Source organism: Lagenorhynchus albirostris, chromosome 10 (assembly GCF_949774975.1).
Source record: "Lagenorhynchus albirostris chromosome 10, mLagAlb1.1, whole genome shotgun sequence".
In the NCBI taxonomy this organism is placed as follows: Eukaryota; Metazoa; Chordata; class Mammalia; order Artiodactyla; family Delphinidae; genus Lagenorhynchus; species Lagenorhynchus albirostris.
Window position 1 is genome coordinate 37,705,738 of NC_083104.1, and position 21,291 is coordinate 37,727,028.

At 49.9% G+C, this 21,291-nt stretch overlaps 1 protein-coding gene and 1 long non-coding RNA gene across 15 annotated transcripts in view; both read right to left on the bottom strand.

Moving 5' to 3' along the window:
- Nucleotides 1-4,276: 4,276 nt before the first annotated feature.
- Nucleotides 4,277-17,011, bottom strand: LOC132526970 (uncharacterized). Of its 12 annotated transcripts, none has more exons than XR_009542794.1 (5): nucleotides 14,999-17,011; nucleotides 14,652-14,740; nucleotides 11,651-13,773; nucleotides 11,267-11,359; nucleotides 9,034-10,527 (listed from the first exon to the last, which is right to left on the bottom strand). It is a non-coding gene; the product is annotated as an uncharacterized LOC132526970 (long non-coding RNA). The 12 variants fall into 12 exon arrangements; XR_009542788.1 differs by having other exon boundaries at nucleotides 11,651-14,360; XR_009542790.1 differs by adding an exon at nucleotides 4,277-4,884 and having other exon boundaries at nucleotides 9,287-10,527; nucleotides 11,651-17,011.
- A 2,532-nt stretch (nucleotides 17,012-19,543) lies between these two features.
- MAPKAPK3 (MAPK activated protein kinase 3) overlaps nucleotides 19,544-21,291 on the bottom strand; it is a 38,001-nt gene continuing 36,253 nt past the window's right edge. For all 3 annotated transcript variants that reach the window (XM_060161728.1, XM_060161732.1, XM_060161731.1), the window contains one exon: nucleotides 19,544-20,992. In XM_060161728.1, coding sequence (XP_060017711.1) covers nucleotides 20,840-20,992 — 153 coding nt within the window. In that variant the 3' untranslated portion in view covers nucleotides 19,544-20,839. The remainder of the gene's footprint in view (nucleotides 20,993-21,291) is intronic.

The following is a 21,291-nucleotide window of genomic DNA, read 5'->3' on the forward strand; positions in this document are numbered from 1 at the left end:
TTTCCTTCATGGCAGAAAGACACCCAAGCTAGCCTCACTTCATGCCACCTCTTATGTTCCCCCAAACCAACACTTTTTAGGAAACCTTCTCTCAGGAGGTAACACTGGAATAAAGGGCTAACAGAATAGGTTAACACAGAGATGGCTGACAAAGTTAGGGTCCTTTCAGGTGAAGAGACCTAAGTGACTAAGATATTATTAGTATTTTCCTTTAAATTGTGTTACATCTGAATATCTTTGCAGTGGGGAGGGGATAGGGAAGAGTGTGAAAAAGAGACAGATTAGGCAATGCAATGTTTCATTATTTTCCCTAAAAGACAAACTTTAACCATCTGTTCCTATTTTACCAACCCATTCAAAATATTATTAAAATGCAGATTCCTTGCAGTTAGCCAGGGTCTTTCAAATGAGAAGTGACCAAAGCTTCCCTGATTTCAACCTCTGGAGACTGACATGGCACTTCCGAATGGGCTGTAGCTATCGAGCCCCACCATAGGAAGCACCTCCGGATATGTCACAGGCTCCTCAGCACCTTCTTCCCGCCCACTCAAGACTGTGAGCTACCTGAAAACAGGCTTTTTTTTTTTTACTTCCTCAGTGCCTTACACACAGGATCTGACACACAGTAGGTAAATATTGCTTGAATGAATGCATTAGTGAATAAGTGTTTTTTCCAGAAATATAAATCTTTGTTCCAATATGGTTTTTGTTTGTTTGTTGTTTGTTTCTGGCAAGGAAAGTAAAAGGAGATAGAATCAAAAACAAGATACCCCCAGGAGGAGGAGCAAGCTGATAGAAGCTTGGCATCACTTAGTTCACCTTTCCCTTTGTGGGGAAATAACTGTGCTCTTGAATTTCTGCACTAAGTCACCAAGGAGGACTTGAAATTTAAAACCTTGGGGAGTAATTAGCAACAAAACGTTCTAATGTCAAGAAGTGAATGTTATGGGACCGTATTTGTAATATTAATTGGACTTCTGTGTAGCCAAAGGGTGAAATTATTGCTCCAATACAAATAGGCCCAAAAGAGAAAAACAGCCCACAATAGTACAGATATTGCAAATCAGGACAGAGGTAATTTCTCTACATTTAAAAAGCAACCAACTGCAATGCCTTTACCATTTTGCTTGAGTTAAGCACAAAACAAAGCCTGTTTGTTTGGTGTAGCACCACCTACCCCATCTCTGAACTGCTGTGGGGCTGGGGCTAGAAAGGGAACTCAGACTTTGTTCCCACCAGCTCCTCATACGTTTCACCTTGAAGTATGGGAAATTTTAATCATTCATCCACCAAATATTTATTGAGCACCTATTATGGAACAGGTCCAGAGCAGAAGATGTTCAGTCTTTCCCATCACAGAGTTTAACCGTCTAGTTGGGGGGAAGAAACACTGAACCAATTATCGCACAAGCGAATCTCTAATTAGAGACATAAGTACTAGGACAGAAGAGTACACTTACAAAGGGAGCATCCACCAAGGAAACTGACCTGGCTTGATAAGTCAGGGAAGACTTCCTGGAGGAAATGATGTTTAAACTGGAACCTGACAATTCAGACGAATCAGCCAAGTAAAGTAGGAGAGAATGTGCCCTAGGCAGAGGGAGCAGCATTTGGGGAGGTAGGTCAGGTGAGGAAGGAGTTCGATGTCTCTGAAGAATGGAAAGGCCAGTGTGACCAGGATGTGATGAGTGAGCAAGCAAGTAAGTGGAGAGTGGGGAGAGATGTGGCTAGAGTGAGAGGCAGGGCCAGGCCTTGGGACCCTGCTGGGTCCCATGACATTGGGGTACCAACCATTGCCAGGCCTTGGGTCAGGAGCAGAGATGAAAGATGTAAGATCCCTCAAGGAGATCCTGGGCTTATTGGGGGGAAAACCCAGGCAAAGGCCCACCACCTTGAGTGCTGGGCTCAGAGGCACCACTGTGTATTCCCAATCCTCTGAGTACCCGACAGAGGATGTGAAGAAACATTCCCCACCCAGGACCACTCCAGGCTTCCCTCTCCTCTTTGAGCCAATCCTTCCTTAATTCTCAAGGTGGCACACCTAAGCAGAGGCTCAGCTCTCATCTCCCAGGCTCAAAGGGGAAGAGTAACTTACCTCCTACAGAGCCACTCCCCAGAGTCTAGGAGGGGCCCCACAGCTTCAACTGCAACCTCAACAGTTTGCTTGTCCCCCACAGCCCTGCGCATGCTGAGGGTCTAGGGAAAGAATATCACCAAACATTCCAAGAAGAACTGGCCCTGAATCTGATCAGGGACCACTTCTAATCTCTTTCTTGAGGAACATTTAGAAGAGGACGCAAAAACAAAAACAAAAACCCTCTAAAGAACTCTCTCCTGAGAGCACACCTTGAATGAGTACTCAGAACGTGCAAGATCCTGACCCAGGAAGCAGCAGCACCAATACTCACCGTGTTGCCACTGAAGATGAACAACTCTAAGAGATGGAGACTATTTTGTTCTCCAATTAGCACTGAAGGTGATGGATAAGAATTTATCATATGCAGTCATGAATTATGGAACGATCATGGAATTGACTCGGACCCGGAAACCTGCCATGCCAAGAGCCATGGCAATTTTTCCCTGTCACCAGGTGGCCCCTGACAAAACCACAACCCACACTGAGCCTGGCCCAACCCCAGCCCTAACCTGTCACTCGAGGCTGCTGCCAGCCCTTGAGCTTTTTCAAGTTGTAAGTGACCAAGAAACAGCAAATAGAGTTTAAAGGCTCTGGGTTCACATCTGGCTCCAGACATTTCCCAGCTAGGTGACCCCAGTTTCCTCCTCTGTCAAGTGGGAATAATAACAGCTTCTATATCAGGGACACTTATGAGGATAATCCGTGGGAAACTTTCAACACAGAGCCTACCAGAGGGTAATTGTTCACTCAACACTGGAACCTTGCTCCTACCCCATCAGCTCAGATAGCTTCCCGGAAATGCTGGGTCTCCTTGCATTTGCGGAACCTACTTCTTCTCCAAGCCAGCCTGTAAGAGCTGATTCCATCCAGCTGGGCTGGCCTCCTGCATCCGCCTCTCACCAGCCAGCACTTGGCTCAGTCCCAGCCCCTTCTCTCTATTTAACACCAAAAGGTATTGATTTCCCTGAGCTATTTCCATAATGCAACACACTTGAGAACCGCATATCCCGTCAGTTCTCCTCCATGACCATCATACCCCCTGCTCATAGCCAGTTTCCCTAGAGCCTCAGCTGCCAAGGCTGAGGTATGTTTGATTTTGCACTGGTTTAAAGGTCAAACATGAATCCCTCCCCATTATTGTACTGTGTCTTGTCACACAGACTCTCTCTGTTTCATGCATTAGTCACAGTTTTGCTATCAAATTAAATATTCCTCGGTGGTTATTTTTAGAGAAGTTTTTTTCTAACTCTACATGGTGCAGTGATGTGTGTGCACCCACATTTCTGGAATCCAAGCATCACCAGGTGGGCTCCAAATTGTGTGAGGGCTCAAATTCTTCTAGAAAGCAGTAGCCAATGGAGCCATGGTTTGTAACCTGACTATGTCCATAATTAAACCCCCAGACCTTGGACAATCCGATCACTCATCAATCAGTCCAGTAAACGTCCAAAGGAGACTCTTAGCACAATTGTGAGTTAAGCAAATCATGTCTGAGCCATCCCAACTACTTGTTTGGCTCTCTACTCATTCCACCAAGAGTAATTGCACTTCCATGCCCTGCACCTCCATGGAAGCCTGCCCTCAGGAAAGGGCCTGTTACTCTCTTGACCGAGGCCTGAGTGAATGACAGTGGTTACATCCCTGCCGACTCCCATAGGGTCTCCATCGACTCAGGCCAGCTTTGATAGAGAAATGAGGTCCTCAGAATGAATTTCAAACTTTGCTGGGGTGTGTGTAAAGGGAGGAGGAGGGGTTTGCTAAAAGCAAGTCCTCTTCACCCACTTGAAGGCGCCGCAAGGATAAGAAGTTATGCATACCTTAGCATAGAGGAGCTCATGCAGTTGAAGCAACAAAATCCACTGAAAGTGTCTAGAAAATAATTCAAGACAAGATTTAGCACTTCTCCCTGGGAATGGACTGTGGGGGAGGGGTGGATTTCTCACTTCCTTCCATGTGTGGGTCCCCACTGGTTGTGATACCCCAGTCCTCACTCACCCAGGGCAAGTGAGACTGGGGAACAGGGAAGAGGTCAGCCTAGTTCTGGGCTCAGTTCACAGGCCCATTTGTCCTCACACCAAGCTGCTTCCTCCCCCCAGCTTTCATCAGTGAAGAAGGTGATACTTTGGCCTCCATCTGGGTTTTTATTTTTCGAGTTCTTCAGAAGCTGGGTGGGGGACAAGGGACTACTTATTGAGGACCCTTTGAAAGAGCCCCTGTAGACTATAAATGCTACAGACATTCAGAGGCAGGGGGGCCAAGTAGACCAGAAAAATCCAGGAAGGCTCAGCTAAGGAGGCAAGATCACAGAGGATGAGTCTGATTGAACACGGCTCAGGAGTAAAGGGGGGGCACTCTTTTTTTTTTTTAATAAATTTACTTATTTTATTTATTTATTTTTGGCTGAGTTGGGTCTTCGTTGCTGCGTGCGGGCTTTCTCTAGTTGCGGTGAGCGTGGGCTACTCTTCATTGCGGTGCCTGGGCTTCTCATTGCGGTGCTTCTCTTGTTGCAGAGCACGGGCTCTAGGCACGCGGGCTTCAGTAGTTGCAGCACGCGGGCTCAGTAGTTGTGGCTCATGAGCTCTAGAGTGCAGGCTCCATAGTTGTGGCAAACGGGCTTAGTTGCTCCGCGGCATGTGGGATCTTCCCGGACCAGGGATTGAACCCGTGTCCCTGCATTGGCAGGCAGATTCTCAACCACTGCGCCACCAGGGAAGCCCCAAGGGGGGCACTCTTCATGGAGGTTTCACCTACCAAGGCACAGAGCAAAGGAGAAGCAAAGACATGTAGAAAGCAGTAACAAGGCCAGTGTGACTAGAGCCTGAGATTTCCTTGGGGGAGGTGGCAGGTGGGTGGAAGCAGATGACAGAATTCCTAGCAGTCAGTAGAGACAAGATTGGTCAGTTGGTCAAGATATGTTTCCCAAAGGCTCTGCCAGGTCCAGGGCAAGTGGCCAGGGGCAAAACTGATGATGGCTTAGAGGAGAATTTGTGCAGCAGGCTGAGAAGCTGCTATGATTATTCCATGGTTCCTGATGTGGGGATGTGGGTCTGGCCTGGGGAGTGGCAGTGAAAACTGGGCAGCAGGAACTATGTAAGACCCTCAGGAGGAAGAATGTAACTGTGAAAACTGGTTGGGGCGGTGGGGGGAGGAGGGACAGTCCAGGAAGACACTAAGGATTGCTGCAGTGGGTAGGGATGGCTCTGGCAGGGCCTGGAGAGCCATTCAGAGAGCCCACCTTGTAAAGTACAAGCGTGGATCCATTGATAGGATCTGCTCCCTCCTGTGAGGGGAAATAGAGCCAGTAAGTGAACGTATAGGAAAATGAGCATCTTCTCTAATCATCAAGAAAGACAGCTTGAAGCTACAATGAGACCCCTTTTTTGGCCCAACAAATAAAAAGAAAAATTTTAAATGACAGGGTGTAGGCAGTTAGGAATATGAGAGTAGCCTGCCTCATGTAGTGTTTCTCAGCGGGGTGGGTCTAGCTAACCCCCGACCAGCAATATGGCAAGTGGGTATCACAAACTCCAATAATGTTAGTTCTGTGAAAAATGGATCCAGGGAAAGCTCCACACACATAGATATACAATGCAATACTGTCTCTAAATATTGGAAGTAACCCAAATGACCACCAGTAGGGGATGAACTAATTGAACATGGGGCATTAGCGCATATAATTTTATGCAACCAATAACAACAACGAAAGCTATATATCAACATGGAAAATGTCTATTATGTAACATTCGGTGAAAAATAATCAGGCCCAAAACTCTGTTCACAGCATGGTTATAATTATGTAAGAACAATTGCATATAGAAACAAACCAGAGTAAAATATACCAAGAAGTTAACCTTTCCCTCTTTTCTGCAATTTCTCAGTGCATATGTGTTGCTTTTATGACAAACTGACCTGTATAAAGAGTGCAGCTTTCTCAGGAAAATAATACACATAGGCAGGACATGGAGCTGGGCAGCACTCTCGAGTCTACCCTCCCACCCTCCTTGGAGCTCATCCTTTTTGGTGATGAACATGGAGGATTTCTCGAAGCTGAACTCGTGATAGAGAGCCAGTGACAGCACTGGGCATGGATTCCTGTGCCTGCTTCATCCTCTCCACTCTCCCCAGCCTGTCTCATCTACTCATCTACCCTGGCTGGCCCAGGCCGTAACTTCCAGAGCACATGGCCCACTTTTCTTTTTCCACGTGGCCAGTGAGGGCTTTGGTCCCTCAGCAGATGCCTAGAGTCCTCAAGGCTCCTCACTGGGTGCGTGGAGAAAGGCTGCCACTCCCCTTCTCTGTGCTCACTGCCTCTACTTCCATATCTACATCTCCCACCTCTCCTGTTGGGCTTTCAGCCCTATTACTCCGCAGCAATGCCTATGTTGACGTCACCAAAGATTTTTTTTCTTTTTAAATGACGTATTGGTATGTATTGGAAAGAAACATGCTCCTCTCACAAACCTCCGGGCAGGAAGCGAAGGGCGGTTCCACCAAGGATGTTTGCGACAGAATGTCTCATGGTTATTTCTCTGTCTTTGTCCTATTTTTCCTGCTCAGCAGCATCCAATACAGTGACTACCTCTTTCTTGGAACACTTGCTTCAAGAAACTTCAAAAAAACTGTACTCTTTTGGTTTTCCTCCTACCTCACTGTTCCCGCTCAGTCTACTCTCCTGGCTCCTTCATGCCTCCCCAATCTCTACCCCAGAATTAAGTCTCCTTTTCATCCTTCTCCACATTCTCTCCTCTCTTATCTGGTCTTGTGGCTTTAGATTCCATCTAAATCATGATGTTACCCAAAAGCTGTACCTCAAGTTCCATCATTCCAGCTGCCCTCCTGAGACCTTGAGTGTCTAATAATATCCTGAAATGAAAGTGGCCAAAGCTTCACCCTCACCCTCAATTTCCTCATCTCAAAAGACAGCGTCTCCGGAACTGCCCTGGTGGCACAGTGGTTAAGACTCCACACTCTCAATGCAGGGGGCCCGGGTTCAATCCCTGGTCAGGGAACTAGATCCCGCATGCATGCCGTAACCAAGAGTTCACATGCCACAACTAAGGAGCACACACACTGCAACTAAGGAGCTGGTGAGCCGCAACTAAGGAGCCCTAGAGCTGCAACTAAAGGAGTATGCCTGCCACAACTAAGGAGCCCGCCTGCCACAACTAAGGAGCCTGCCTGCCGCAACTAAGACCCGCCGCAACCAAAAAAAAAAAAAAAAAAGACAGCGTCTCCATCCCTGCAGCAGCTCAAGGCAACACTCCAGCATCATCTTTGGTTCTCCTCTCCTTCCCCCACATCCATTCCACAGTGAATTCTGTAGCTCTAACTCCAAATACATCCCAGATCTCCCATCATTGCAGGTTAAACCACCCCTCTCTCTCACGTGGAATTCTGCAGCCTCCTTGTTGGTCTCCCTGCTTCCCCTTTTGCTCTTACAATTCTTCCCAGGCAGCCAGAGGAATTTTTTTTTAAGTGTAAGTCACAGCATGGCATCCCTGCAGTCAATAGAATGGCCTTCCAAGAAACAAAGCCTCAGCTACTTACTCTGTCTTTCTCTGCTCTCACCACTGCTATTCTACATTGTATTAGAAGTCCCAGCCAGTGCACAGGCAAGAAAAATAAAGGCATAAAGATTGGAAAGAAAAAAGTAAAGCTCTCATTATTCACAGGTAACATTATTGTGAATGTAGAAAACTACTAGAGCTAATGAGAAAATTTAGCATTGTCATAGAATACAGATTAATATATAAAAATCAATTGTATTTTTGTAAACTGTTCATAAAATAGTAATAAACTATTGCGAAATTAAATATTTTTTAATTCTACTTACAACAGAATCCAAAAACTAAAAATACTAGGTAGAAATTAATGTAAATTAATTAATTAATGTAAATTAATATAAAGTTAGATGTGCAAGACTATAAAATATTGCTAAGAAAAATTAAAGAAGACCTAAATAAATAGGAAGATATGCCATGTTGATGGATTGAATGTAATCAGGACAGTATGGTATTGGCAAATATATAGACAATCAATGAAAGAGAACAGAGTCCAGAACTATATACAAGCAAGTGTTTTTTTCTAAGAGTGCCATAGCAAGAAATATTTATTTTTCTTCAAGAATGCTGCTGTCTAGATATCCATATGGAAAAATATAAATCTCAATCCTGAGCTCTCACCATATTCAGAAATCAATTACAGATGGCTCATGGGCCCAAATGTAAAAGCTAAAATTATACAGATTCTAGGAGAGGAAAAAAAATTGAAGAATATCTTTGCAACTTTGGGATAAGTAAAAATTTCTTAAAGAAGACATAGAAAACACTAATCATAAAAGCAAACAATGATAAATTGAATTTCAAAAAAATTTAAAACTGCTCATCAAAAGTCGTAAGACAATGAGTAGGTCAGCCATAGTGTAGGAGAAAACATTCCCAACTCATATCCTTTGTCAATGGATATATATCCAGAATATATAAAGAACTCCCACAAGTCAATAATAAAAAAGATAAACAACCCAATGTTTGAAAATAAGGTACAGACTTGAACAGATATGTCAATGGCCAATAATCACACGAAAAAGTCCCCAACATCATTAGTCATCAGGAAAATGCGAACTAAAACTACAATGAAATAACACTACATATACATCAGAATAGCTAAGCTAAAAAGGACTGATAATACCAAATGTTGATGAGGACATGGATTAACTGGAAGTCTCATAAATTGCTGGTGGGAATGTAAAATGATACAACCACTTTTGAAATCTGGCAGTTTCTCAAAAAGTTAAATGTACACTTAATGTATGTCCAGAAATTTCACTAGGTATTAACTAGCCATTTGTCTTAAGTATTTACCCAAAAGAAATGAAAACATAATGTCCACACAAAAACTTGTACATGAATGTTCATAGCAACTTTACTCATAATAGCCAAAAACTGGAATCAAATAACCACCAAACTGTGGTATAGTCATAAAATAGAATATTCTACAGCAATAAAAAGGAACAATAAAAAGGAAAGAGCTGTTACTGCAAAAACATGGATGAATCGCAAATGAAACAAAAGAAGCCAGACACAAAAAAGCTATCTACTTCCATACTGTATAATTTCATTTATATGAACTTCTAGAATAGGCAAAGCTTACCTATGATGATAGAAATCAGATCAGCATTCTGTGATGGGGGGTTACTGGGGACTTTCTGAGGTGATGGAAATGTTCTATATCCTGACTGGGATCCTGGTTACATGGGTATATACATTAGTTTAAAATTATCTAATTTTACATTTAAGATTTTACTTTATATAAATTATACCAAAGAATCAAACTTTGGGAGCTACTTGTTTGACTCTAATGGTGGCCAATTGACAAACCTATGGTCTGTTCTTAAAGCCCATCATAGACCCAATGCTGTTCCTTATGGAAACCAAGGTGTGGACTCAGATGCAATGTGGATGTGGTCTGGAGGGGTTGGATAAATCAGGCCTGGGAGAAAACTGCATGTATTTGATCTGATTCATTCATCAGGTCCAAGCCAGGCCTTGACTACTGGACTCAGAGTCTCAGCCCTGGAAAGCAGGAGTAGGTATAGAGCTATGCTTGGGCAGATGAACCAAGACTACCAGGGGATGAGGCTGGAACAGGGAGCTGAAGGCTTTCTGTCCTTGGGCCTAGGACCAGGTGGTACCCTGAGGGTTTGTTTTGTGCTTGGGAGGTGGCCCTTGGCCCTCACCAAATCTGAAGCTTTCTCATCCCTGTCAACTGGTCCTGGAGGCAGCCGGTGGGAGAATAACTTCCCAATACCCAAAGTCTGAGGGATGACATGTTCAGGAGTGCATGTGTGGCCTTTGGAGAAAAGGAATCCATCTCCTTCCTCCTCCACCTGTACTCTCCTTCCTCCAGGCTGGCTGCTGGCCTCCCAACACTGTTTTCTTCTGGCTCCCTGGACCCTAAACTTTTGATTCTTAGAAACTCTTCTGCATAAGTGGCAGACAACCTTCAATGTCTGTACTGCAAAAGCCGTGGCAGGGCATAGGAGCCTCTGGCCTCCTGGCTGCCCCGACCCTCTGTGTCAGATCAAATGCCTCCTCCCCTCCACCTCCTACTACCCTCTTCACACTATAAATGGTCCAGGGCCCACCACTCCCTCCAGCTCAGTTGGCGTACCTCAACTCTCGAAGCAGCAGGCTCTGAGTCCTCCTGAGAACCCTGTGAGCATCACTGTGGCCGTTTTACAGCAAGGAAATTGAGATTCCAAAGAGAGGAAGAAACTTGTCCAAGATCATGCACAGCAGCCAGACGCCAGCTCCAGCTCCAGGTGTTTCCTGACACCAAAAGCCCTTCTCGATACCGGAAAAGAGGGGCTGACCTTCAACTTTCTGCAGAACCTGGAATAGGCAGTGCCAGATCTAGGACCGTGACATCCATGGAGATAAGTGTGGAAGCTATGGAAGATACTTTGGGGGAGAGGGCAGTAGGGGAGGCTTTCCTCTCCCTCTACCCCAAGGATATGGCCTACTTTTCTGAGCTCTTTTCTAGACACAGAGAGAATCCTGAGGGCTTCCTGAGCAGTGGGGAAGCCATGGTAGCCCCATGGGGCTGGCATCCACTGCCAGTGAGAGACCACTAGGGGTAGCCAGCTGGGGCCAAGGTCCCCAAATAAAGTTGTGTAGCAGCATCACACAAGGAGCCTGTAGTAAAGTAGGTGCCATTCACGCTGAGGCAGGTTCTCAAGGTAGAAGCCCCAGGGAAGTTCTGACAGGGCTGGGGGCAGAGGAACTCTGGGGTCATGGGACTAGCATGGGCTGTGGATCCTGAACAGACCTGGGTCATCAGGGAGGTCTCAGCTGGAAAATGGGTAGAAGAGCACCTGCCTCTCGGGAGTGCTGCCAGGGTTACATGAACTGAGGTTTCTGGCATCCATGTGGCAGTAATGTGAGTTTTTCTTCCTCCTTCCACAGGACAGGAAATCCCAGGGCAGGGGCAACCCACAGGGCTGGCAGCATGAGAACTGCTCCGCTTTTCTGGACAACTGACCTGGGACTCGTTTAAGAATGTCCCAAGGAGAGCTTGTTGAGAAGACTCTAAACAAGGGTGGGTGTGATCCAGAAACTGACGGTGACTTACATGGGAGTCACCCTGAGCTGTCCCTGAGCATCCAGCCACAGTCCCAGTCACCCTTGCAGAGGGGCGCCTGCCCAGAGGCCATGCCACTTGAGCCTGGGAGAGAGGGTCCGATGAGTTCCTCCACTCCTGCTTCATCATTCCCAACCCCCAGGTGAAGCTGCTCCAAACCTCCCAGCTTGTCACCTCCCTTCAGCCCAAGGGTCTCCAATGGCTCCCTGACGTCTCTAGAGCAGTGTCCGCACTCAGCCTGGCATTTATTATCCCACCCTAGGCAGGGCGCTTATGCCCCCCCCCCCCGCCCATCCCCAGCCGCACCCTGCATCCCCAGCCCACAGAGGCCGCAAGACCCCTCCCAGGGCCATGCCGTGCCCTCTTGGCTCTGACCTTCCAGAAGTCCCATCGAGTCCCAAGACCAAGCAAAGCCCCGACTCTCCTCTCATGACCTCCACAGCCCTGATTCTGTGACGACATCCTGGTCTTCACCCAGAAGAACAGAAGGAGCCGGAGAGAGAAGTCACATCTCCAGCCAGAGAGCGGGGATTCCAGATCAAATGGGCCATGGCTCCCAACATTTCCACAGCTGCAGCCCCTCCCCATCCTCAGGGCACAGCCGGGAAATCCTTTGTGTGTGTCCAGCCTTCAGGCAGCCCCAGTCCAGGCAGAAGGGGGAACAGCAGCAGCCAGCCAGGAGCCAGAGGTCTCAGACTCGAAGCCCCCTGGGCTCCAGCAGACCTGCACAGGGCAGAGATGGGGCCTGAAAGCCCCACCCTTCACGCCTCCAGGCTCTCTATGCACTGGAAGCACTAACACTCCCCTCACCCAAAGGCCTCTGCAAAGGAAACTCAAGGAAGCCTAATTAAGAGCCATGGAGGCCCCAGGCACAGTCACTGATAAAGTCCTATTTAGGAACAAGCAAAAATGGAAAACAGCTCTGCAGCAGGTGAGAGCCACGAAGACCTGAGAGGGAACTCTGAGGCCAGGGAAGCTAGCAGATAGGGCGACTTCATGTGGGGGGCAGACAGTTAGGCTGAGAGGCTGGCTTGTGAGCCTCTATTTACTCATAAAACGGGAGTTAAATGCAGTAAGGCACTTTCCAGCTCTGACCTTCCCAGGTTCTATCTATTCATCCATTCCAGCTCTCAAAGCCATGTCAGAACCACACCTGTGTTGATTTTCACTGCTTCAGGATCCACTCCCATCCTTGGAGGGCTGGGTTTGGCCGGTCCAGGAAGTCACACACAGAGGGGAGAAAGTGCAGAGGCCCAAGAGTTACCACTTTTCCCTCGAGGTAATTGTACTCTGAAGAGGAGACATCAGAAGCCCTGAAGCTGGAACCCGCAAGCTCTTCTAGGCCCCTCCAGTCCTGATGCCCTCCTCCTCTACCCCCCAATTTAGGGCCATCTCCAGGGAGCTTTCTTTTGTTCACAGCTCCATTACTATACTAACCTTGTATGACCTTGGGCAAATCAGCTGACCTCTGACCACCTTCCTTCCGGAGGGCAGAACCTGGGTACCTGTCTTTCTCCCAAACCTCTTCCCATCTACAGCCATCTTTGCCTACTCCAGGCACCCCTCCCAGCTTCAGGTGGGCAGGATTTATTCCGCAGAATTAGCTCTCTGAGAAAACCCACCTGACCATCAGAATAACAGAAGAAAGAAAACCTTCCGGGTCAGGCCCACTCATCCCTTGACAGTGCTCCCAACCCAGGCCCCTGGCCTGTATGACTCATGTGCTGGAGAGAGGAGGGCCTTGTCTCCTGCTGACTGAGATTATATTATAGTACATAGTCATTGCCAAGAATCTCTGCACACCCCGCACCCTAGGATCTCCCACCCGAGCACTCACATAATTCCAATAAGCTTGAACCCCATTTATAGGAGCTCACCAAGAGGAATTGATCCCCTCTCTCCTGGGCCCAGAGGGCAGAGCCCTAGCTCTACAGAATCTATCTCCAGAGGTGAGTTATATTTTATTGCATCTTCTCTGTGTGGAAATAGACACAGCTACTGGCTTTGCTGATGTTAAGAGCTCCAGCAAGCTTTGCATCCACAGTTTAGTGAGTTCAATTTATCGTCAACGATTAGATATTAAAGCCATATCTGGGGAGTCAAGGGCCACGTAAGGGTTGATTCACATCTGGCCAAGCTGCCCTGAGCCCTAGGTTGGACCCTGTTCTGGGTGGTCAGTGGCAGAGCATATAGAAAGGCACTCCAAAAAGCCCAATTTCCTGGGGCCCCATAAGGCAGTCCACATACTCACTTCTGTCCGAGAGAGGCTGGAGCAGCACTCTCCAGGCATGTTGCACTCATTTTTGCTCCTCAGATACTTGAAGGTCTTTTCAGCCCCAGGGCCTTTGCACTTGCTATTCCCTCCATCTGCGATACCCTTCCTCTTGTTCTTCTTACAGCAACTTCTTCTGGTCATTCTTCCTCAGCTGAATTCCCCTTCTCGGAAACCTTCCCTGACCTTCCTGTCCGTGTCTGTCACCCCACTTTGGCTATGGACTCTGTCATTAAAGAAGTTCTGTCTGCTTAGGTTGCCCCAGCCAATGGTCCAGGGAGGCTTGCCCATAGAAGACACTCTAGGTCAGCCCATCCCCTCATCTGGCTGGCGTGGTGACTAGCCCTGTGCCCCACATTCCCTGGATACCTTCACGACCCTGTGCGGAGTAGTTCTTCGGACCTGCCTTGGCTGCCTCCTCTGCCTCACTGTCTCCCCAGCAGCCCTGGCCAGCCCTGCTGCACAGCCCACTAGACCCTGGCCTGAAAGGGACGTTCAGAGAGAGAGGTCCCCAGGGCAGGTGGGCAGCTCACTCAGACAGGGGCCCTGACTGCAGCTTTTCCCGGGAAGACAGCCTCCTTTCTGAAGGCTTTCAGCCTCCACTCAATACTTCCCCATACACCGTCAAACCCTACAGTCTTTTGTGTGAAGCGACATTTTCTAGGACCTATGATATGCTGAGAGCTCTTCAGGGCATCGTGCCTCACCTTTCACAGTCTCATGGTCCAGGGGGCAGGTGTCACTGTCCACATGTTCTAATGAGGAGATGGGCTCAGAGGAGTTAAGGGAGTTGTCCATGGTCACAGAGCAGAGCTGGAAGGGGCCCCAGGCTGTGTGACCCAGCTCAACTTCCATCTCAGCCACAGGGAAATGCCTTGACCTTAAACCATGCTGAGAGGTGCCTGGCACTCCCTACTCAGGTTTGGGGGCCAGAGAGCATGGGAGCCCCCCACCAAGGGCCCTTCCTCTGGCAGCCAGGGACATACAATATCAGGGAAGGGTCAGGCAGGGTTGGGATTCTTTGGGCAGGGAGAGCATTTCTGTTCGGGAGGGGATCTTAGAGCCCCATGCTCCCGGATTCAGACCCCCCGCCCTGCCACTCACCACATGGAGGAAACTGGGCACTTTATCCCCATGCTACTCAAGCCTCAGTGACTTCATCTGCGAGATGGGCATAATCCCTGCTTAGAAAGCTATTGGAAGGACAGAAAAGTGAAGGAGGTCACGTATGAGACATCCTGGCACACTCTAGATGCTCAAAACATGGGCTCCAGTGTGTAACTGGAGCAGGCCAGACCCAGAGCTGGGTAGCCCAGCCCCTCACTCACTGGGCCTTTCTTTGGTGGGGACACATGGCCCATGAGTCGAGGTCCCATCAACTGGAAGTGAGGCTGCACTAGGGAGGTTCACCACACTGGGGGGCTACTCCAGAGGGCAGCTGAAGGGCCTACCTTGCTCTGCACAGAGGATCTCTTCCAGGTCTGATGGTGGATCGGCTTGCTGGTCTCTCTGGCTTGATGTGACCACAGCTGAAGGCTGGGAGTGGATCTGGGGGCATAATCTACTTTATCCACACAGCCGCTGCATCAGGGGCAGGTATTTGGGGATGAGGCAGACTCCCCAGTGCCTCCCCAATACCTCCCCATCCCAATCACCTCCTCTTTGTCCCAACTTTCTCTCAAACCCCCACCAGAAAGAGGAAAACAACCCTGCCTAAGAGAGCCACGATCACCCCATCATCTCTGCTCTCCTTATTAGCACCTGTTGCAGCCCATCAGACCGTGCAGGTGGCTCTTCTCTGCCTGTCTGCATGAAGTCTGGACCCTTTGAGGACAGTGGGAGAAAGGACAATCTTGAAGCCATTTTTTCATATCAGAGCCCAGCCATGGATCCCAGCAAGTACTTAGTCATGCTGAGTCTCGGTTTCCCGTCTGTAAAATGGGATCATACTGCACGATTTGAGATAAATGTTAAGCGTCTAGTTCAACGGTCCATAAACCTTTTTAAAGCACATAAACTCTTGTTCAAATTAAATCTCAGGAGAAAATCCAGTACACAAAATAGCTTTGCTGGAAGCAGAGGCCACATCCTGAGGGTGCAGGGAGCCCAGTGTGAAAAGATCCAACTCTGGAGCCACCTGAAAAGGCCATACCAGCAAGAGGAGGTGGACAGATAGTTGGACAAACCAGCATCAAGAGCCGGGTGTATCTCTAGGGGAGGCAGATGTGGATATGGGGAGGAGGGAATGCATCCTCCACACATGAGATTGGCCTGGGAGCACTAAGGGAGAGAAGCTGCCACCAGGTACCCACTGTCTCACCCCTAAAGTCCCCACCCTGACTACCTACAGGAGATGGGATGAGGAAATGAGCAACCTCCTGCCTCTCACCGGTTAAACAGACTTGTTCTCCATTCTTCACATCCCATTCCTGCCTCCTCGCCTTGCCTCCCCCATACCTGTCAGCTGGAATGCGCTTTTCCCAAATCTTTGTCTATCCAAATTTGCCCTTCAAATTCACGTGTCACCACCTCTTGGAAGCCCTCTATGATTGTCCCCAGCCAAAAGTAGCATCCCTTCCTCTGACCTCCTCCAGCTAAGAGTCTGAGGGCTCAGTTTCTCCATCTGTGAGATGGGACTGTGAGGACTAAGTGAGATGATCCAGGTAAAGCCCCCACATAGTCCTGGCATACAATAGGCACTCAGTAAATGGCAGCTGTTCATTATGATGTTGTGGTCTCCCCCTCCACCTAGGCAGAACCACAGCTGCCTCAGGGTCTGGCACACAGTAGGCATCTACTGAATACTCACCAGGTGACCAGCAGGTGGCCCCACACCCCAACTAACCTGTCCTGACCAGCTCCTCTGAATCCCAGGAAACTGGTTCCCTTGAGTCACTGGTTGCCTTCTCCTGGTCAGGGGAAACAGAGAGAGGGCAGAACTGGCAGAGTCCTGGTAATGTCTGGTAGCAGACACTTGCGTTGCATTGGTGACCAAGGTTTTGTGGCTTGGCCACCCCTCCCCTCTTCCACTGCAGTCCTGCCCCACCCTTGTGAGAATTACTCCCATTTAAGAGGTAAGAAAACTGAGGCCCAGCAAAGTGCATTACCTGCCTGAGACCATAGAGCATTCTCATAATCCACCAACTAGTGGCAGCATGTCTACCAAGGCTGCAGGGAGGATCTGGCCCGGATTAATAAATGTCTCATTTTACTGATAGGGAACCTCAAAAGGTGGAATAGCTTTGCCCAAGGCTTCATGTAAACCAGAGCTGAGATCTCCTGGCTCCAAACTAAATAAGCCCACCCCACTCCACACACAGGGTGGGAGGTGGGCTTCCCAGATCCTTCCTTGCCTGCTGGCCTCAATTCCAAGGGGTGAACATGCTGGCTGTCCAGAGGAACAAAGGGGAGAATTTTATCCTGCTGGGTTTGGGGGCAGCTGTAAGAACCCACTAGGGATTCAAAGGCTCAGCCCAAGACAGCCAGGTTCGGAGACAGCTACCCGGGACCTGTGCCCCCTCCCCACGCCTGCCAGAGAGAGAGAGAGAGTTTCAAGCAGCCCTGGAAGCATCGAGACCCCTGCAGAGGTTGCGGCAAGCTGCATTTGGAGGCTCAATTCCGCCGCTGCAGTGGAGGGGCTGAATCGAGGGCGCAGAGGGGCTGGTGTGGAATAGCAATGAGCCAGGCCGCTGAAAGCCGGCCAGCACCAGGTTTGTAAGACAGAGAACACTGCTGTCAGCTGGGTCAGGGGGAGCACCACTGGGAAGAAACGTCTCTCTCTCTCTCTCTCTCTCTCTCTCTCTCTCTCTCACACACACACACACACACACACACACACACACGTGCACTCACACGCACACACATGTGAATACACTTCTTATGGCTTCTTTATTGAAAGCACCTCAGGAAACCACATGAAGCCCGGGCAAATGCATGTGTCTGAATAGGATGATGTGAACATGTGGCCCCTTGGTTTCTTAGCTCACCTGATACCAGCTAATTGTCAGGATTTGCTACCATTTCACAGACAGCCACATTGAGGCCCAAAGAGTGTGATCTGGCCAGGCATCCAGCCTCCCAACCCTGGCTTGTGAGAGTTGTACCTGATGCCAGAGATCAGGGGGCCAGGCCCTGGGCTAGGTGTCGCTGGGCCAGCCTCCTCAGGGACTCTTGGAAGTGGCCACACAGATATGGGAGATCCACGGGCAATCCTTCCATCCTCTCCTCTGCTAATTACCTCTGCTGCACCCCTCCCCACCTAGTCATAGGAGGGGGCATGCCCCCACCAACAGCAATGGGCCAAGTATGGCCAATAAGAAACCTGGGAACGGCATGCAGACAGCTGAGCAGATGCCTCCCTGCTAGGACTATTGAAGCTCTGGTCTTGCATGTGGAGAAGGCAGTACAGAAGGAAGATCAGGGCCAGCCCCCGAGAGAAGCACAGACAGGCAAAGTTGAGGGGCGCACAGAGTCTCTCTGTCCCTAAGGTCCTGGTCCTGCGATTCTGCCTTCAGCCTTGCAACCTACCAGGCACCCTCCCCAGCCACTGGGGCATAAATTACCTCTTTGGCTTAAACTGCACAATGACACCTCCTTCGCAAGCCACGTCTTTCCTTCATAGAAAATATCAAGTCCATGATTCAACATGTATTTGTGTGATATTTTGTCCTTCTCCCTCATGTGTGTAAACTCCCCGAGGTGAGACTCTATCCTCAGCTTCCACTGCTGCCTTCCTTGCACCCAGCACAGGGTCTCCGGGAGTGGGCACTAAGTAGCCAAGTGAAGGAGTCCATCTGCACCTCTGCAGCTTTGTGACTAGACAGACTTTACCTGCCTCTGCAGCTGGCGAGCGTTTCACTGGGCAGAGTACATGACAAGGGTTGGTCTGAACCACAGGCTCTGTGAGGCCCCCAGAATTCATTTGGGGACCTCAGGGGTCCTTCAGAAGGGTGGGCCACCCCTTCAAGGATGAAGCCCAGGGCTGGAACCAAGGTCCAGGAAGCCCATATGATGCTGTTCTGGAGAGCAGGTCCTTGGGAGTGAGAGCCCATGGGTGGAGAAAGCCTGATTTTCTGGGTGGAAAGTCCCAGAGGTAGATTGGGGGCTGGGCTGCTTTTCCCTTGAGCAATTTCAGGTACTTCTCTCCTTCCTGACAGCTAAGGATGCTGGGGTGGCAAACGGGTGCTGGACACGAGCCACGCACCAGGCACCCCACTAAGTACTTTACACATCATCTGTCCAATCCCCCAGATGTCTCCCCAGAGTGGACATCATCAACGCCAATACACAGGTGAGGAAATCAAGGCGGGAAAGTGGGGAGACTTGTCCAAGGTCACCAGGCTAGGAAGCAGCACTCAGCTCAGGTGGCTTGCCTGTCCCTGCCTTCTAACATCTCCCACCCTCCCCGACACCCTGAGGGGAAGGGAGGTGGGGGGAGGAGTGCTGCAGGTGTCAGATGAGCTCTTGGGAAATGGAGAGGACAGGAGCTGGGGGAATATGTCAGTCAGGGTCCCCCTCGAGGCTGCCTGCAAGGGCTCCCGAGGGCTGAGGGTGCTCCGTCGCTGGAGTAGTCAAAAGAGTCTCCAGCGTCCCGCCCCCTCCCCTCCCCGACATCCTCGCTGCCAAATGAAATCTGGCAGCTTCTGAAAATAGCTCAGCGCTGCAGCAGGCGCTCTGCCCGCCCTTCAGCAGGCTGGCACACAGCTGGGGGTGGCCACTGTGGGCAGACGCTGGCACACACCAAGCTGGGGGTGGCTGTCACACACGTAGCGCACCGGGCAGCACAGAGCTGGGGGCACGGGGCAGCTGCCATCCCTTAGCTCCCATGACCTTCCCATGCCTGGTGAGGCCAGGGTGGACCTGGAGTCAGTCTGGCATGTTTACCAGGCCTGAGGCGCCCTGTCCAGCAGCAGTGAAATCACTAGTAGGTGTGAGGACATGCCCTTAGGCCACTTTTGTCCACTCATATAGAGAAAGAGAGACTCAGAAACAAGGGGAAAATGTCAAAATGTTGTTTACTAATATCTGGATGTAAAACCCAGCAGTGTTTTACAAAAAGTGTGACCACCCTATTTGACGTGGTCTAGGATTTCCCTGCCCGTGAGAGAAGTGTAAGGAACCAGCAAACAGGCCGGGGGTCAGGCACTTGCCAGGCCCATATCAGGGGTTCAGCACCCTGAGGCTGCCTGGGCAGTGTGGGGCTGGGTGAGCCTGGACCAGCAAGGAAGGGGCACTCTCTGCTCTGATTCTGCCAAAGCCAGGACCAGACCCTCTAAGCGTCACACAGCAGCCCTCCGCTGCCTCGGGTCTGACCCGGAGGATAGAAAGAGACCCCTGGTTAACGGGGAGCCCTTGGCCCTGCCCCAAGCTATCCACTCTCGCAAAAGTGCACCAAGAGACAACCCCTGCCATCAATTAAAACAGAGTAGAGGATGAAAAGTTAAGGAAAGGCTTTCCTGCCTGGGATCTGGTGAGCAGGTAGGGGCAGGGTAACTGTTTTAGCTTTTGTCACAGTGACATTTCCAAAGTAAAAAAAAAAGGGTTAAAAATACCTCCCACTCGCAGTGAGACGAGAGGCTACTTTTTGGGTGGGGGGTAGTAACAGGATGCTGGGCCCATGGACTCTGTGCAAGGAGAACTCCAAGGACCCTGTGGGATGGGGCTGCAGCAAGACAGGGCTGGACCACCCAGAGAGCCAGGCAGACTGACCCTGCAGCCTCAGGGAGACCAAAGAGGGGTGAGCCTGAGAGAGGCATGCAGCGTGAGGGAGAGCAGCCTCCCCAAGAAGGCACGCAGACCCTCGTTTGCCCCTCTCCCTCCCTTGCTCACTCACTCAGCATTCAGAGACAGCAACTCTGTCCCTGGTCACCATGACAACCAGTGGCCGGATGCCTTTCCCAAGGCCAGGCCCATCTGCCCACCCTCCAGGGAGCTGTTTCCACAGAAGAAGGGACGCCCAGCCACAACTCCCAGTGGCCTAGAAGTCTAAGGCCATGCCCAGGGCAGGACAAAGTCACAGTTCATTCAGGCCACTCTGGTCAAAGGCACTGCAGCTGCAGCAGGTGGCTCCCTAGCCCCCAGGTTTTGGCCCTTGTCTAGGGCCTGAACCTGGGCTGGAATTCTGAAGGATCAGGGTCACGTCCCCCCATCCTGAAGTTCCAAGTGACAAATTAAAACATAACAAAAATAATCCTTTTGTTAAAAACCATGAGCCTGGGCCCTCTGGGTCAGGGCCTCAGGCCCCTCCAGTGTGTCCTCCAGGCTGAGGCCCAGCTCCCCCACAGCCGCATGAGCTACTGATTGTTGCAGCCCTGAGAGGCCGAGGAGCTTCCTGCCTGCTTCTTCCTCCGCTTGTTGAGGAGCCGGTTGTTAGAGGTCTGCAGGTCCTTGATCTTCACCTGGTCATAGTCCACCCGCATGGTTGCCAGGGCACTGGTCATTTCCTCCTGGGGACAGATGTGGGGGGAGGGCAGGTACACTGACCTCAAGAGACATCACCTCCTGCCTGAGTAGCCCCTTAATAATATCAGTGATGGCAGTGACCATCTATGCTGCCCAAGAGCCCCCTGTGTAGCCAGCACTGGGCCCATCCCTTTGCCTCATATGAGCTTCACTCTAGTCCATTGTGGTAGACACTGGGCTTATCCAAAAAGGCACAGAAAGTATAGTGACTCCCTGGGACCATACCAAGGGTAAGTAGGACAGGGACTTGGACCAATGTCACCTGCTCAGAACCACAAGGCCT